The 16,740-nt window shown below is 41.8% G+C and overlaps 2 protein-coding genes and 1 long non-coding RNA gene across 3 annotated transcripts in view; 1 reads left to right on the top strand and 2 right to left on the bottom strand.

The window, feature by feature from the left end:
- si:dkey-92j12.5 (multiple PDZ domain protein) overlaps positions 1 to 9,660 on the bottom strand; it is a 35,261-nt gene extending 25,601 nt beyond the window's left edge. Inside the window, exons 1-15 of the mRNA XM_028589143.1 lie at positions 9,460 to 9,660; positions 9,109 to 9,177; positions 8,758 to 8,880; positions 8,236 to 8,319; positions 7,469 to 7,576; positions 7,116 to 7,218; positions 6,834 to 6,925; positions 6,192 to 6,405; positions 5,802 to 5,876; positions 5,088 to 5,167; positions 4,701 to 4,847; positions 3,834 to 4,019; positions 3,313 to 3,474; positions 2,184 to 2,393; positions 1,092 to 1,253 (exon numbers count right to left, since the gene is read on the bottom strand). Coding sequence (XP_028444944.1) covers positions 1,092 to 1,253; positions 2,184 to 2,393; positions 3,313 to 3,474; positions 3,834 to 4,019; positions 4,701 to 4,847; positions 5,088 to 5,167; positions 5,802 to 5,876; positions 6,192 to 6,405; positions 6,834 to 6,925; positions 7,116 to 7,218; positions 7,469 to 7,576; positions 8,236 to 8,319; positions 8,758 to 8,880; positions 9,109 to 9,177; positions 9,460 to 9,660 — 2,016 coding nt within the window. The remainder of the gene's footprint in view (positions 1 to 1,091; positions 1,254 to 2,183; positions 2,394 to 3,312; positions 3,475 to 3,833; positions 4,020 to 4,700; positions 4,848 to 5,087; positions 5,168 to 5,801; positions 5,877 to 6,191; positions 6,406 to 6,833; positions 6,926 to 7,115; positions 7,219 to 7,468; positions 7,577 to 8,235; positions 8,320 to 8,757; positions 8,881 to 9,108; positions 9,178 to 9,459) is intronic.
- A 1,811-nt stretch (positions 9,661 to 11,471) lies between these two features.
- On the bottom strand, positions 11,472 to 13,710 carry LOC114564318 (uncharacterized). The gene is made up of 3 exons (XR_003693738.1): positions 13,412 to 13,710; positions 12,440 to 12,534; positions 11,472 to 11,578 (listed from the first exon to the last, which is right to left on the bottom strand). It is a non-coding gene; the product is annotated as an uncharacterized LOC114564318 (long non-coding RNA).
- A 1,461-nt stretch (positions 13,711 to 15,171) lies between these two features.
- Positions 15,172 to 16,740, top strand: part of adgrl3.1 (adhesion G protein-coupled receptor L3.1) — a 116,390-nt gene continuing 114,821 nt past the window's right edge. Inside the window, exon 1 of the mRNA XM_028591577.1 lies at positions 15,172 to 15,566. The gene's annotated coding sequence lies outside the window, so the exon portion shown is untranslated. The remainder of the gene's footprint in view (positions 15,567 to 16,740) is intronic.

The following is a 16,740-nucleotide window of genomic DNA, read 5'->3' on the forward strand; positions in this document are numbered from 1 at the left end:
TTAATCAACTATTAACTTCTCCGGGGTGAAGGCCTTCGGAGTACTTCTGAAATGTAAAACATGCAGAAAGGCAGACTTCTTTGGTCCCCCCGGGCACTTCACAAAGAAAAAGGGCAACGAGGAAATTGTCTTTGAACCTTCACAGAAAGTACAATCAGCACTGAAGTTCTGAAGCTACCTTTGCAACAAGCATGTCTTTGATGAGAACACACTGACACTTGCTGCTCTGGTTATCTTGTGTGTGTGTGTGTGTGTGTGTGTGTGTGTGTGTGTGTGTGTGTGTGTGTGTGTGTTATGTGTGTGGGATACATTGTGGCAGTACTGTATGCCCTTGTGCTAGATCAGGTGCCAATGTTGTGCAAGCAGTAAGCACTTTTCATTGAGAGGCAATTGTTGGTAACTAAGCAAAAGCAAGTACAAAATGCTGCCTCAATAGGAGTGAGTTGAGGCAACAATGGAGGAACAAGTCTTTGACACTGAGCACTTTCTCTATACCTGACCCAGTGATACTGATACAGCTGGCTCTAAGCTCCCCACTATAGAACGTGAACAGAGAAAACAAACACTGTCATGGTAATCTCCTTTAGAGAAGCTAAAATGGCTACCCACAGAATCTCAGGTTTGCATGGTAATGAGCAATGCTTCCTGTGCGATGGACTACAAGATTCTAACTGCTACAGTTTTACTGTTACTGTCACTAACACTGTTTCCTGCTAAGCAAATGCTCATTTACAAGAATCCTGTTAGACAATTGTACATGATTATACAACATACAAGTGAGTTTATATTTAGAAACTTGAATTTCAAGCACTGTGACAATTCTACTTTTTTCAGATCTGTTATGCACACAGAATACACAGAACCGGTGCTGTAAAGAAACCAAAATAACAACAGAATTAAACAATTCTGTAATATAGCACCTAACCTAACTTTTTGGCAAGCTGAATGTAAGAGAAAAACTCTGCCATTTACTCTCCTTTGGACCAAAGTTCTACTGTTTATCAACCACAAAAGCTAGAAAGTGAGCAGAAAGTATGTCCAGCAATATCAACAAATTTGAATTTATGTTCATTTTGTGTTGTATGAATTACCGTTGTAGTGTAGCACGGCTGGGTGATGCGGTTGTCCTCAGAGTTGCAAGTGTTGGTGTTAGCCTCTGCTAGCTGGCTGATCTGAGAGTGGCTTTCAGGGTCATCACAGGAAACCCGAAGGCTCCTCTCTGAGATGGGTGTTAATCCCCCACACAGTTCCAGCTGCAAATAAAAAAAATCCCAAATTGAAATTAAGGAGTTTGAAAAAAAAAAAAACTGTCTATGTGCTTAAAAGTGAGTAAATTCACACAGAAGCAAACAGGCTAAAGAAGGTGACTGTAAATTAGACACCCTCTTCTCCTTTCCCCTTCTCTCTCCATCTGTAGTGTGGTCGAGCATTGTGTGCATCTCTCAGCTGCATTAAAAATTCAGACGACCTGTAACTGGATTCTCTGTTGCTTGTTACTAAGCCACAGTCCACAACAAAAAGGAGAAGAAATACTGTACTCTTAAGCAAAACACGCATGTAAGTAAGTGTCCTGCATATATGTAGAAATGAATGTCTTTTTTTCCCATCATCTTTACAAATCATTTTGGTAAAGAATCCTGAAAGAAAAATCCACTTTTGAATGTATGCGTACATATCCCGCAGCCCATGATATGATGGTATACTGTATGACAAAATAAATGTGTCTACTGTCAGAGACTTTGCCATACAGTGCCATTTATACCATATCTCTTTAATAACTCTTGATCAGGCAATGAACAGGAAGTCCTTAGGAATTCAGTAATGAATTTGGATTTTTTGTGTTTTTATGTTTGTATGCATTATTATAATAAAGCACCTTGATTTTGAAGGTTTTTAATTTGCTGAATGAGCCAAAAACAGATCTTTCTGTCAAGTTATTTGATCCATGAACAGTTTCTCATTTGATTTACAAGAAAATGTACTTTGCAACATAAAATAACATATCGAGATGAGGATATTACCCATATCACCCACTTAAAGTTGTGCAGTTTATACTAGTTTGGGTAAAGATTGCATGTCACAAAAACTAAACTAAATTTACTTAAGTGCCCCACACAAAAATCAAAAATGTACTCCTCCTTAATAATTAAATTAAGTATTTAAATGTACTTCTCTTTACATACAGGCAGTGGTTTGGCAACTCCAATGCGGACAGAGCCATAGCCGGTGGACTTCAGGACGTGCACGGCATAATCCAGGCTGGAGCCTTCCAAGTCACTTTCATTAACGAACATGAGTCGGTCACCAGGCAGGAGGCGACCATCTTGATCTGCTACACCTCCAGGCACTAAGGACCGGATTACCAGAACTGTTTTAGTGGCATCTTCTGGATCCTAGAGTTAGACATAAGGATGGAGAGGATGGTTTACTAAAGATGTACATGAAAAATGTGAGATTAATTAAATATAGTACATTGTGAATTGTGGTGGTCTCACAGAGCTGCAGTAAAGCTTATATTTCTTTACATAGTTTTAAAGCCTAAACACAGATATTTGCTATGGATAAAATGTGTTTTTAATCTTAAAGGTCCCATGACATGGTGCTCTTTGGATGCTTTTATATAGACCTTAGTGGTCCCCTAATACTGTATCTGAAGTCTCTTTCCTGAAATTCAGCCTTGGTGCAGAATTACAGCCACTAGAGCCAGTCCCACAATGAGCTTTCCTTAGGATGTGCCATTTCTGTGTCTGTAGCTATTGAGGAGGAGAGGGGGGGGGGGGGGGGTGGGGGCAAGGTGGGCAAGGTGGAGGGTCGGGGTGTGGACTTGACCAACTGCGACTTTTTTTCGTTTGAAAGCCATGATGTCTCTCTCTCGTGGGTGGGCCAAATTCTCTGGGCGGGCAAAGCAGAGAAAGGGGAGGTAACCTTGCTCCTTATAGAAGGAATAAAGATTCCAGATCGGCCCATCTGAGCTTTCATTTTCTCAAAGGCAGAGCAGGATACCCAGAGCTCGGTTTACACCTATTGCCATTTCTAGCCACTGGGGGACCATAGGCAGGCTGGGGGAACGCATATTAATGTTAAAAAACCTCATAAATGGAAATTTTCATGCCATGGGACCTTTACATTTAAACAGAAACTGACAGTGAATTTTTCAGTCTCAAAAAGTAAGGCACACAAATATACAGAATACAAAAAGTCCACATGCTTCTCAATTTTCTTCACCCAATCCAACCCAACACTGATATTCTTAGACTGCAGCCTATTCCAGTCTGTTCTATTTGTAGAAAGGCTCAGGGGTATGTCTCTGACCTGGTAGTCCAGGATACTGAAGCCCAGTCCCGACTCGCCTTTCTCCAGCTCGACCACCTGAGCCTCTCTCTCCCACATGGCCAGAGGAGGTGACATGGGGGGCACGCCACGCTTGGTGATGTCCTCAGCTGTAGGACAGGGAACAGCACAACCCTGGTCCAACTGGGACAAGCAGAGAGGACAGGGAGGACAAAGGGAAGGAGATTGATTTTTACAAGAGATGAGCATGGCAGTGGCATTTTTGAGTGTAATTTCAAATGGTAACAATTGTAATGTGGTTTATAGTGTTTTAGGGGAATAGATTTAAATACAAAACATGGACAAAGGACAGGGACAGGGAGGACAAAGGGAAGGAGATTGATTTTTACAAGAGATGAGCATGGCAGTGGCATTTTTGAGTGTAATTTCAAATGCAGAGGACGTGTAACAATTGTAATGTGGTTTATAGTGTTTTAGGGGAATAGATTTAAATACAAATGCTTAATCCCTCCATACATCCGGTCGTCAATGTGTGGCTTCACCTTGTCATTGAACTCAGCCAGCAGCTCTTTCAGGGTGAGATGAACATCTTCGTCATCTTCCTCATCACTGTTCGGAATTGCAGGGGGTACAATGTGAGAGCACACCAGGCAAACACGCATCGGCAGCTCTTTTAGAATATTGACCACCTCCTTATGTGTCTCTCCAATGAGAGGGATCCCATTCACCTGTCCGGAAGATACATATTTCAAAAATAGATATTCCTAAGGTCAGTGATTGGCCGACTCATGCTTTTGGCTTTTGAAATAATACCTGAGAAAACACAGTGGTGCTGATTATCAAAGGTTAAAGATGCAATATGTTAAGATTCTTACATGAAAATAACAATGTTGAGCATTGGACGTTATTGTAAATGTATGTCTGTCTAACTCTCTTCCAATGTGTGTATGAGTGTTCATGACTGAGCGATACATGTCAGCGTGTGAACTTGCCCAGTGGAGGGGGAAGAGGGAAAGCTCTAAATTTACAGTACCAGCTCAAATGCACAGAGGTACACATACTCACACCCACCTTCTTCTGTTTCATGCTGTACTGGAAAATGTATGGTGTCTAGTGGTGGTGTTTCATATATATGTGTGAGTCTTTAAAAATGCACTATGCCTCCCATTCAAGGTTCATGGGGGTCCTCAGAGAACAGGCTATTATCACTAACTGCTGGAATGAAATGCAGAAACATGAAGGAAACTATCGTATGAACTGTGAGCTTTTTCATTAGTCATCACGTATATCCCACATATGTGTCAGAATAATCAGTCCCACACAGATCATATCTTATTCCACTTTAAATGAGGTTTTGATGATTTGAGTTGCAGAGCAATTAGCTGAATGGATCCGTATCAGTTGGTTACCTCCAATATCTGGTCTCCATTGAAGATCTTGCCGCTTTGGCCAACTGGCCCCTCAGGTAAGACGGAGCACAGGTAGTGATGTCCCGCCCGAGCCTCCAGACTGATACCGAGGCCACTTGTCTCATTGAAACGCTCCACCTGACACACCTAAAAGAGTGGTGTGAAGTTGAGCAGTGGGAAACAAATAAAGAGAAGCAAAGTTTAGTGGGTAAGTATAGGCATCACACTGTGAAGTAGGTGGGTTTTTCTTCTTTAAATGGGTAATAACATGTAAATAAAATGATAATTTAGGTATTTAGGTATGTATTAATGTATGTATTAATTTTTAGACAGCGTCTTTCTATACATGTTATATTTAATACTTATTTTATTTACAGAGAGACATACAATAACTTCAAATCGCTGTCCAACTGCATGTTGCCACCTCTTCCTCAGGTCTTCTTCCTCAGCTGGTGTCAGTTTCACACCTGTAAAATGTGCGCACATACAAAGGCAATCACCCTCTTCTCACATACACACACATTCCTCTTCACGTTTTTTCTAGCCCTAGGTGATCCAATTAATAAGAATGGGATCCTATATGAAAACATCCCTTCGGCTGTTTAATGGAGAGAAAAGAACATAATTCTCCTTGTGGCACAGCAGGATGTTAACCACAACCACTCAGACAGGCGCACACATGCATGCACGCACATACACACACACACACACACGCCCACACGCCACACGCCACACACACGCCCACACCACAGGCACAAATGCTACATATTCACACCCACCATCTTATGATTTCTTGGCAACCTAATGTTTTCTCGTTCATCTATTAAAGCCTCCCAGCAATCAGGGCTTATTTGGCTGTGCTCTCTAATCAAGCCCAAAAATCCTTGTCTAAATAAAGCCATACATGCAGGCGGGGCGGGAGACAAATCATCTGGAATGAGCTGAATGAGTTGGATAAACACATGCCTGAACAACACTATAAATAGACTCCAATCAAAGAGCATGCTTCCTTGCCACATTGCCATTCCCTGAGCCCAATCAGTGTATCAGACTAAGTCCCATGATCCAGTTCCAGACTGCAGCATGGGAAGGGGAGCTTACCATTTCTGGAATTGTGTCGGGGTCGTCCATTGGCGTATGCTGCTCGACGGGAGATTTCACGCAGCGAGCAGATTCCTAGGAGACGGGGAAACACGTTTTGAGCACACATGCAGGGATCCAAACACGTGGGAATTTACACACTTGAGTAAAAAAAAAAAAGATCATGTGTGCAAGCAAGCGTAGTTCTAGTTTGAACATACATCAGAAAGCTAATTTGGTCATGATTTAACCAGACATGTCAGGTAGCAACTGTAGATGATTACTTGCATACTAAGTTTATGTTAGTGCATACTGTCAAATCTCATGTTCTCCATTTGCTCAGTTACTTCACAACCAATCCCCTTATGATACCACTGGGCCAATATTTTCCCCTCTCTCAGCACAAAGCACCTGTCTCTTGAATCTTGTTGAGGCCCAGTCTGTAGGGATTGCCCTCGTGGAAGCTGTGGGAGTGTCGGAGGGGCTGCAGGGGAGGAACTGGGGGCAGGATGTGACTCAGACGTACAGCCTTCCTCAGCAACCTCAGTCTGACCAGGGGACTTGTCCTCCTCAGCACCTCCATGGCACGCTGCTCACTGCAGCCCTGCAGACTCACCCCGTCCACCTGAGAGAGGGGACGAGAGATGCATCAGTAGGGAACAGATCCAGGATCAAAGCACAGGTAGGATGGAGACAGAAGCAACATTTTTGTGGATGGAGTAGATGGTATGGAGGAATTGTGCAGGTAAATTAAATGGGGAAAGTTAAAAAATAAATCAATAGTAATAAAAAAAAAAAAGGAAAGCATAGCTAAAAACAACAGATGATGAAAAGATGGATGGGAGTAAAAGTAAAAATAGAAGAATTCCCCTTCATCAGCTTAAAAAAGACCCTAATTGGTTTGTATGGAACTTCTAAAAGTTGCAAACTGCGCAGATTTTAAAATACTGAAATTGTTAAGATTCAGCAGAGAATATATTTAAAACAAGGTATTTGTCTTCAGAGGGCACAATAAAAAAAAAAGCCATCTGTTGTGTTTTTAGTGGAACTCACAGATAGGATGATGTCTCCAATGTTGATGCGTCCATCTTGATCGACAGTGCTGCCTTTCACTATGCTCTTCACTATCACACCAGCGCTGTAGACTGAGGAAAGCAAGATAAATTGAAGGAAAACTTAGCATTGATTGTGTACATGTAGCTCTAAACTCACACATCAGCAGTAATGCCTTATTACAATATGGAGGTATTATTAATAATTTTGTTATTATTTTCCCAGTTTGTTTCCATCAATTTAGCTTGGAAAAAGTTAAAACTTGATACAACGTATCATTACCTGAGTTCAGGTCACCTATGTAGCTAGAAATGGTGAAACCCAGGCCCCGACTGTTCTTAGTGAACTGCACACTGAACTCATAGTCATCATTCAAGTCATTGAGCTGGAAAGAAGCACAGACAGTAAAAACCTATGAACCTTTTTTGGGGTTTAGGGAATAACTGTATTATACATTTAATGCCACTGATAAGCCAATTACTTTACATAGAAAGTTTGCCACTCTTGACGCACACACACACTCACTCACACACACACACACACACACACACACACACACACACACACACACACACACACACACACACACACACACACACACACACACACACACACACACACACACACACACAAACCTTGCCATCCAAGCTGTCCTGGCTGAGGACAGGAGAGGAAAGGTACTTGTCCTTGGTTATGTCCCTGGCGATGAGCAGTTTCACCTTGGTACCAGCATTTCGCAGTACCTAGGCCATGTGGTCATTTGTGAATAGATGGAAGTGAAAGTGTGTGATAGTTAATAAATTAGTAACATAAAAAGAGAGACAGCTGCCCTGGAAAAACAGTATGGCATGGAGCAGGATAGCCCCGTTTAAGACTGTCTCATCCACTGCATGGGAAACAGTCCAGGATGATTCCATAGAAAAACTCAGGGAAGCATTTGTGCGATGCTCTGATAAAGCATAAATCTCACCTTTGTGTTGCTTCTCCAAGTAAGTTTTCTAGTGCAACAGCTTCTTTGCCTCATTTTGGTGCGCCAGGCTGTAATGGGCTCATTACTGCCCCCTGAGGCAGGAGGGGACAAACACCCACTGGTACTTCAGTGTTGGTGAGAACTGCAGTTGCAGCCACAAAGGGCATCAATGAACCCATTCCACACTCAAAACCTTCAACAAGCGAGACAAAGGTGAGATTTATGCTTTATCAGAAGGGTTTTAAAACTAAATGTTTTGGTTTTACAAGAAAAAAAAACTCCAAAAGAGGAGCACACATCACTTCCCTAAGCTTTTCTATGGAACTGTGCACTAACAGTGGGTGGAAACACACAGTGACTGGGTCGGACAAAAACCTAGGGTGAAGAAAGCACTTCATCTACTTTTGTAATTTCTTTCAAATGTTTGCTCACCTGTGCCACCTGTTCGCTGTTCATGCCCGCCAGATCTGTATCTCCGATGCGAAGGATTTGATCTCCGCTACGCAGGCGCTTATCCTAGGGAGCCCCATCAAAACAAAAACATTTTAGTGTGAACTTTGTTAATATTTCTTAATACATTCTGCAGATTCTACTAAACACACTGCATAAGATAAGATAAGATAAGATAAAACTTGAAATATCCAAAGGGAAATTGCTGTGGAGCAGTTGCAAAACAGAGATGGAAGAGTGCAGATACAAAGAGTGCAAATGCTCAAAAGACTAAGATAACATGCAAAATGTAAAAAAAAAAAAACTAGATAACAGTAAGGTGCAGTACTGCATTTCAAGATTGAATTGATTAATAAGATAGTTTTTTGGAAATACACTTATTGGTTTTATTGTTAAGAGTTCCAATCATATGTCTGTAAAAAACATATTCACAAAAATGTTGAACTAGTCCTTTAACTAGCTTCTTAAGGCTTGGCTTTGCAATTGATTCGTAGGTGGATTTACCCGTCCAGCAGCTCCACCAGGAAGGATGGTCTTGACCATGACTCCTGTGCTTCGCCCTCCTATGATGCCAAAACCAAGCCCTTTCCCATCATTGGCCAGCTCTATCATCTCCACATGGCGCCTCTATCATGGCAGAGGTCAGAAGAAAAGGGAGGCAGAAATGGTAGCGAAAGAGAGAGAGAGAGAGAGAGAGAGAGAAGAATCTATTTTAATTAAACCAGTATAAAAAACTAAGTGAAACACCATTAACAAGTTGAAGTGCTAAACCTGTTTGATTCCCTTGTTTATCTACATACACAGACACACATTTACCAGCTCTACAGTAACAGCTCACATGTAAGCCAACTGTACCTCATGAGCAATAGCAGACAGGTTTCTCCCCATCGACATGGTGCGGGAGATTCGAGGGGGAGTGCAGTACTAAAAAATAAATGTCATGTGTAAAATAAAAGCAAATCTGAAATGACATCAAGTTAGCTGCGCTGCCTCTTACGATCAGCTGGAACCCCTTAGACAATGTAATATCCAACTGTGCTTGAGTTTTATAATTTATTGTAACATCATCAAATATAAAATGTGACATTTGGAATGGTGATGTGTTACATTATATACAAACATATGCGGTTGGTTGATAGACTTAAAGATATTTTGCTTCCTATTACTCCTAAATTACCTCTCATTTACGATGGGTATTTTACGTACTTGGGATTCAGTTTGAATGCAGTTGTCTGTGTAGATATCTACGAAGGACATATCCTGTGAGCCAAGAGAAGAGATGCTGCCATCCCTGTGGATGGATCTGGCATTGCTGGGCCCTCGGCCCTCCATGGCCCATGTGTAAGAGTCACTGTGGCTCAGCGTCTTCAGGTCCAGCCCCATGTCCTGGCAGGGGCCACAGTTCATGGACACTGATTTGGAAATCTTCCCCTGGTAGGATTGAGAGAGCAATACAAGATGGATAGATAGGACACATGGTCAGATGGGAGGAAGAGGATAAAAGTGTAAAAATGGTGCAAGTAAAAGAGAAGGATTGGTTGGGATAGAGAGAGTAGATGAATGAGAAAATGATTAGGGGATGCAAGGGAAGGGAGAAAGAACTGGGAGGGAAATGAATGAGGGAGATAAAGAGATGGGGAAGGGGATTGATAGAGAGGTGGAGACGTTAATTGAAAAACGAGATATAGAAACAGAGAGGAATAGGATGAGAGAGTGATGGAGGGAAATAGAAAGGATAAAAAATTGAGAAAGGAGATTATTGTGATGAAGAAATATGTGGGAGGGAGGGTGAATGTGTGTTAACCAACAGAAAAAAAAGTGCCGAAAGATGGAGCAGAGAGGGAAAAGATAGGAGAGCAGGGACACAAGAATCTGGGATAAATGCTCCTGTTCAATATTGCATAGCCACAAAACTGTTCCCTTTTGTCTTTTAGGTTTTCTGTTTCAAAGTTAAAAAGGGAGTTTTGGTAGATGCTCATTTCTGATCGGTACACTATGCCATTCTAATAACTTTGCCACCTGTTAAAATAGCAGTAATAAAAGAAAGAACACTATCAAAACACGTATAAGCAACTTCACACTCACACTGATTGCACTTCTTAAGCTTTAATGCTCTATATACAAAATGTGAATTTGAAAATTAACAAGAATGTGAACTAACAAAAAGTGTGTCAGTGTCTGTCCTAAAAATCCAGAAACCATTGAAATGATCCAGTGCCATGTTTTCTGGAATGCAGAGATGTTAAATGGCTACAGGATCACACCACACAAAGCTAATGTAATCATGCTTGTATGTGTAGACTGTGGTTCTTATAGGGTTAGCCTATTACAGTACACCACAACAGACAATTACGAAGCAATGATGATTACAGCCGACAACTGTGGTGGAAGGAGTACTCAGGGCCTTTACTTAAGTAAAAGTAGCAATACAACAATGCATTACAAGTACAAGTAGAAAGAAGTTAGTTTCAAAATATACTTAAGTACCAAACGTATAAGTGCTCATAATGCAGAACAGCCCATTTCAGAATAATGTTATTGGATATCATTATTGATGCAGTCATGTGTGTAATACTTTAATGTTGCAGCTGGTAAAGATGGGGGATATTTGAATTACTTTATATACTGCTGGGTAACTTAGAATTTACCCCCAGGGGTCAATAAAGTTGTATCTTATAATAATACATCTAATAATACATCATCATTTATTTGTTGATTATATTTTGTATTTTTTTATCTCAATCTGCAAAGTAACTAGCAATTTAAGTCATCAAATAAATGTAGTGAAGTACAAATTACAGTATTTGCCTTTGAATAATAGTAAAGTAGAAGCATAAAGTAGTAGAAAATGAAAATATTTTACTTAAGTACAGTACTTAAGAAAATGTACAATAAAGTGAACTACCTTGAACCCTCCACACACACACACACACACACACACAAACTCTAAAGTTATGATAATCTTACAGATGACTTCTGCAAACTCCTCAACATGATATTTCTTCCTTCCTCCATCTCTCTGTTGCTCTCTCCCTCTCTCTCTTTCCCTGGGATTTAGTGGTAAGCTTAGGTAAGCTGATTACTCATCTAGTTTGGTTCCTGCATTCAGTATTTTGGGAATGGTTCAGACTCCTTTGCCACTCATGCTCACACTGTACCTTTGCTGGGGGCTTCCGCTGAGCTTGCTGTAAGCTGAGTATATGATGGAACAGGGGGCTCTGCAGGACAGTCTTTAGCAGGGAGAGTTTCTCCTGTGTGGGGGCCTCTCCTCTCTCCTTCAGTTTGGCTTGCAATCTCTCCACAGCTTCCAAGGCACGCTGAGTATCTGCAGAGAAATTGTATACCATTCAGAAACAGGATTTCTACCATTTGGCTTTGTGTAAGTTTCCACATGTTGTACTGTAGAAGCTGCTGTGCAACCCTGACACATCCTCAGACCTTTAACAATAAGCTATGAAAATGTCAATAATCAACAGGGAGTGGTGGGAAAATAAAGGAGACTTCTCAAGTCTTTCTTAACTTCTTCTGTCAGCACTTATCAGTGTGATGAATACTAAAAACAATTGTGTGTTTTTTGAAGGTTTAAGTGAACAGGAACTGTGCTTGTCTAAAAAAAAATCCCTGAACCGTGACTGCTAGATTGTGAGATTTTTCAATGCCGACGTTTTTCAAATGGCACATTCATCTCTTCTGCTTATTTCCTTATTACGTTTCAAACTGCAGAATATCTGGGGTTCAACTGGGGCCAAAAGCTCAGCAAAATGTTCCTTTGCTACACAAAAACTGTATCAAGAAACATAAAGATAGAAGATATAGTACTATAGGAGCATATGCTATCCATTCTGCAACACTTAAAAGTAAAGGCCAAAGCTGAAATGTTGTGTCAGGTCATATCGCCCTTGTTTATTTAGTGAAGCAGGAGCTAATGAGCACAAGCCACAATTGCAGTAATTGTACGTGGCAGAAGGTTAAGACCCTGTAAACTCTTCACCAAAGAGTTTTGACTACCGACCAGACTGTGAATCCTGTGCCACCTGCACATGTGACTATTCCCTCCCGTCAGATACCATAGCCGACACCTTAATTGTAAGCCTGTGATAATGGCGGTCGTGGGGGGTGTTACTCAGGTTACTGAAAAGGGGTTTGTCTTTTTGCGCTACATCTGCAGGTCCCTGAACACACTTACCCAGGATTTCCATTGTAGCCTGACAGATTGTTTGGATAACTTGTGTCTTTGTGACTTTCTGTCTCAGTTACACGTCATTCATCTCTGTTTGGCACCTGTAACATGAATAACAACAACAAGAAAACAAAAGTTTTCTGCTTTGAACATGAACTTGTACAGACCCTGTCTATTTCCATATATATTCCATTTATGACAGTGTTTTTGTGAAAGTTGACAGTGCATTTGTAGAATAAAAGTGCCAAAGTGAGGTTTCTCCTTGAAGATATATCCACTGTTGATACACTTTCATTAAAATTATGGCAGAACATTTTTTTTCCCTGCTCATGTCCAAAGGTATAATTAGTGTACCAATTTATATTTTATATCTGTTCTGTAGCATGTATCATTTCACCTCTACATCCTCTCTTCCAAGGCCTGTGCCACGCCTGTTTGCAAGAACCTTGCTTGTCAACTAATGCTCTTTAGCAGGATTTACATCTCCTCCAAAAGGCTTTAACAGCCAGTGATGGTAATTAACAGCGACACATGGCCTCCCAACCATTCTGACTGGAGGGGAAGTCTGTATAGCATCAAAGCATGATACCAATGACATGATTTGATTTGCAAAACGATGGGCTGTAAATGACAACGTCTCATCTGAATTAATTATGAAAATAATTAGGAGGCATTGATAGACATAGGGGTATCGCAGTATACAGTATATGCTCTTCACGGCAGCCTAATGAAATCTCTATCTTCAACCTGTTGATATTAAAGCGATACTGACTGCTTCAGAAGAAAAGGTAGTCATTACAGATGAATGATTTACAGTAATTGCGCAGGCCCATTACCTACTAATTTGATGTGTAATCAACAAGTCAGTCTGTTAATTTCTTTAAAAAATGACCCGGGTACATTAGACCTATCACTGTGACGAACAGACGGACATCGCTGGCAGTTCAGAATCGCTTGTTGCAGAAAGCCTCATCTCACCTCCATTGCAGCGCCGGCGGGCTATCAACAGGTCCCCACTGAGCTCCAAGCACAGCACATCCACCTCCTCCACCAGTCCGCAGGGTCAATTTACCAGTACCGAATACCAAGAATGACACTTTCCTGATGGGACAAGTCATAACAGCTTATTGAGGGACTGCAAGATATCAAGAAGCAAGCTGCGCGCTTTATTTTCCAGCATTGTGTCCGCGGCTCGTGAGCGCTCCGTGCAATGCGCATGTCACCCTCTGATCTTCAGGCACAGAGGGCTCATCCCTAATGAAAAAACAACTAGCCGCCAGTAATCCTGTAATACATGTCTTTGGCACACCATGCAAACAATGCTTCTGGCTATACTATTGCGACTCCAAACTCATAGCTATCCTACACAGTTCCTGTCCCACATCTCCTCATGAAAACATTATTGCAAATTAAAGAAAAAACGTGTCAAAAGATGTGAGTCGGCTATATGTTATTAAATAAACTACAGGCTTAGATATTAAAATATCAAGATACCACCCAGACTGAATTTAAAATCTTGTAATATGCAGGCCTATGTCTACATGGAGCTAAACAGTGGGATACACACTTAGATTTGTAGCCTTTATTATAATTCACGCATACGGCCTGGGATGAAATAGGCCACAACATGCTTCAATTAAGAGGCTAATTTTCATGTTTGATAGGCTTTTTTTTTTGAATAACATTTTTGTTGCTGCTATGAATTTGTAATTTCCCCGATTTCAGATGGGCATAGTAGACCCGGGCAAACCGTTTAAAGCAGAATTATTACAGTCCACAATTCATTTCTGTTTAGATTAGCCCCAAACTGGAGTCCGGGGACCATAATGAGTCATTTAATTCCGGGAGGTTGCGAGTAGCCTAAAAGAGGACTGTGGTTTTCACGTTTGTTCTTTTTTATTTAGATGATAATGTGACAATGGGCGGAACTATTGCAGTTGTCACCCTTAAGGTACAATTATGCAAACTTACACGTCGTCACACGTCGTCATGCCTAAAAAACAAAAACACCTCTCAGTATTGATGTCATATCCAGTGGTGGCTCTAATCTAGGGGTGCACGATTCAGAAAATGTCACGATTCAATATCGATTTTAGGCTCAAGATTCGATTCAAAACGATTCTTGATTAAAAAAACGATTCACAGTATGTAAATATTTACTTTTCCCATGTGATTGCAGTGGACATACAATTTAAAATTAAAATTAAAAATTAATTAAAAAGTATGAATCGATTTTGAATCGGTAGAGCTTGAATCGCGATTCGAATTAATCGATTTTTTGCACACCCCTACTCCAATCCTTTCCGTGACAAGTTTGGGAACTCCTGTGTGTATTTCACACAGCAGGTGGAGCCCTCGCTCCAGAGTTTTAGGAGCCATATCCAGTTCCATGTTTTCCACCAGACACCCCACTTCATCTCTCCCTCTTTCTCTTTCTCTCTCTCTGCATCCCCCAGGCAGAAATCATCACCCCCTCCTCAGCCCTCCTCCACCCACCCTAAACTCCCCGCCCGCCTGCAACGCTCCTTTCGCCGGGCTGCGCTCGATCAACCGAGCATCCACCGCGCCTCCAAATTGGTTTGTCATTTCTGACCCCTCTCTCTCTCTCTCTGTTGACCACGGTCCTCTGCTCCGCTGCGCTCTGCGCCTGTGGACTTCAGCAGCAGTCAGTAAGAACATAACGGCAGCCGAGAAAGATAAAGAGAGAGAGAGAGAGAAAGGGAGGGAGAGAGAAAGGGAGGGAGAGAGGACGGGATACAGACATACGAATAGAGAGAGATACGCCTCTGTCCTCCTCCAGCACTCCACTGGACTCAGTGCATTTGGACGGACGCGATACCTCCTGTGTGAGCGCTGATCGGGATACTAAGCACGCAGCTATTGGTTTTATTACACCCTCAGCTTTATCTCCATCCCCTCTTTCGGTAAGATGTACCACGTCGTTTTTTGCGGCAGCAAGAATTAACCCGGAGTCGAGGCGCCGATCAGTAAAATCATTTATCGACTGGGAAGATATATAAGACCTACGTCCCGGGGACTGTATGAAAGAGCGCAGAAAAGGTTATTCCTGACTCCTCTGTGCGCTGGATGTGTAGGCTACATATGCGCCTATATCGCTGCGACTGGTGATACGGTAAGGATCCACTCTTTATGCCTGCACAAATAATGTAGTTTTTTTTTTTTTGCAGACATCGCTGGTGAACGTCGCTAAACCTCTTGGCTATATGTCAACCCGCGTCTGACACTGACCTGCACTGAAAGCTATATGGCGCTGACTTTGGTTCTCACGGATGCCAATGGGAATGTGGCCTGCGATTATTGTAGGCTACTTAAGCGGCGCGGAAACTGGCCCTAATGGAAGGGGGGGATAACATGTAATATAGTTAGCGTGTACAGATGATGGTCCAGCGACTTGTAGCTGGATGGGCGTCGCTCGGATGTGAGCTGGCCCTTAGGCAAAGTAATATCCAAAACGATACCCATTACATCTGCGGAAAATAATCAATGCAATCATATTATCCCATGACGGCTCCTCGGCCAGGGTGTACACATAATTGTTATTCTGTGGCCGCGTGTATCTGCCTCACTGCAGGGCGCAATGACAAATCACACGCTTCGGCATGATGGATGTCAGATAGACTAAAGTCTTCACCTCCGGGTTTTTTTTTTTCTCCTATTTTCTATGGCTGTCATTTGTGTGTGTTGGAATGCAGTTAGCTTATTGTGTACGGTGCTGGGTTGTCAGCGGCAGTCTGAGATCCACAGTCAATCCAGCTACTTTGGAAGAAAAGGAGAATCCGACCGGCCAGTGCACCCCCCTGGGTACGTCAATCATGCGGATTCATGAGTGAAAGCTATGGCTCTTATTTACAGTAGAGGCGCCCGGGGTTGCAGATGACCTTGATGTGCTACTGAAAACTACAAGGTGGCACCGAATTTTTCCGATTTTGACCTAAACTGAAAAGAGCACCTTTCTTCAGATCTGTGTGGCCATAGATGTAGCCTACATTGTAGGCTACTCTTTGGAACCAGGCTTCAATTTGACAAAGGAAATAGCCTTAATAATCTTCCTCCATGCTTATGATAAATTATATATGATGTATCATAAGTGGCCCGCCTCAAAAATAAATGCACATATCTGGCAATCAAAGCACCCATAAACAACAGTCATTTACTGTCTGTGTGTGTGTGTGTGTGTGTGTCTGCTTGGGTGGCTGGCCCTTTTGAATCACTATACTCTTAACATCCAAATAGCAAACTGCAAATATATTGTGTGCAAACTGTGTAGAGCTCAATGTTCAGTGTGA

The sequence above is a fragment of the Perca flavescens genome, chromosome 2, assembly GCF_004354835.1.
Source record: "Perca flavescens isolate YP-PL-M2 chromosome 2, PFLA_1.0, whole genome shotgun sequence".
Lineage (NCBI taxonomy): Eukaryota > Metazoa > Chordata > Actinopteri > Perciformes > Percidae > Perca > Perca flavescens.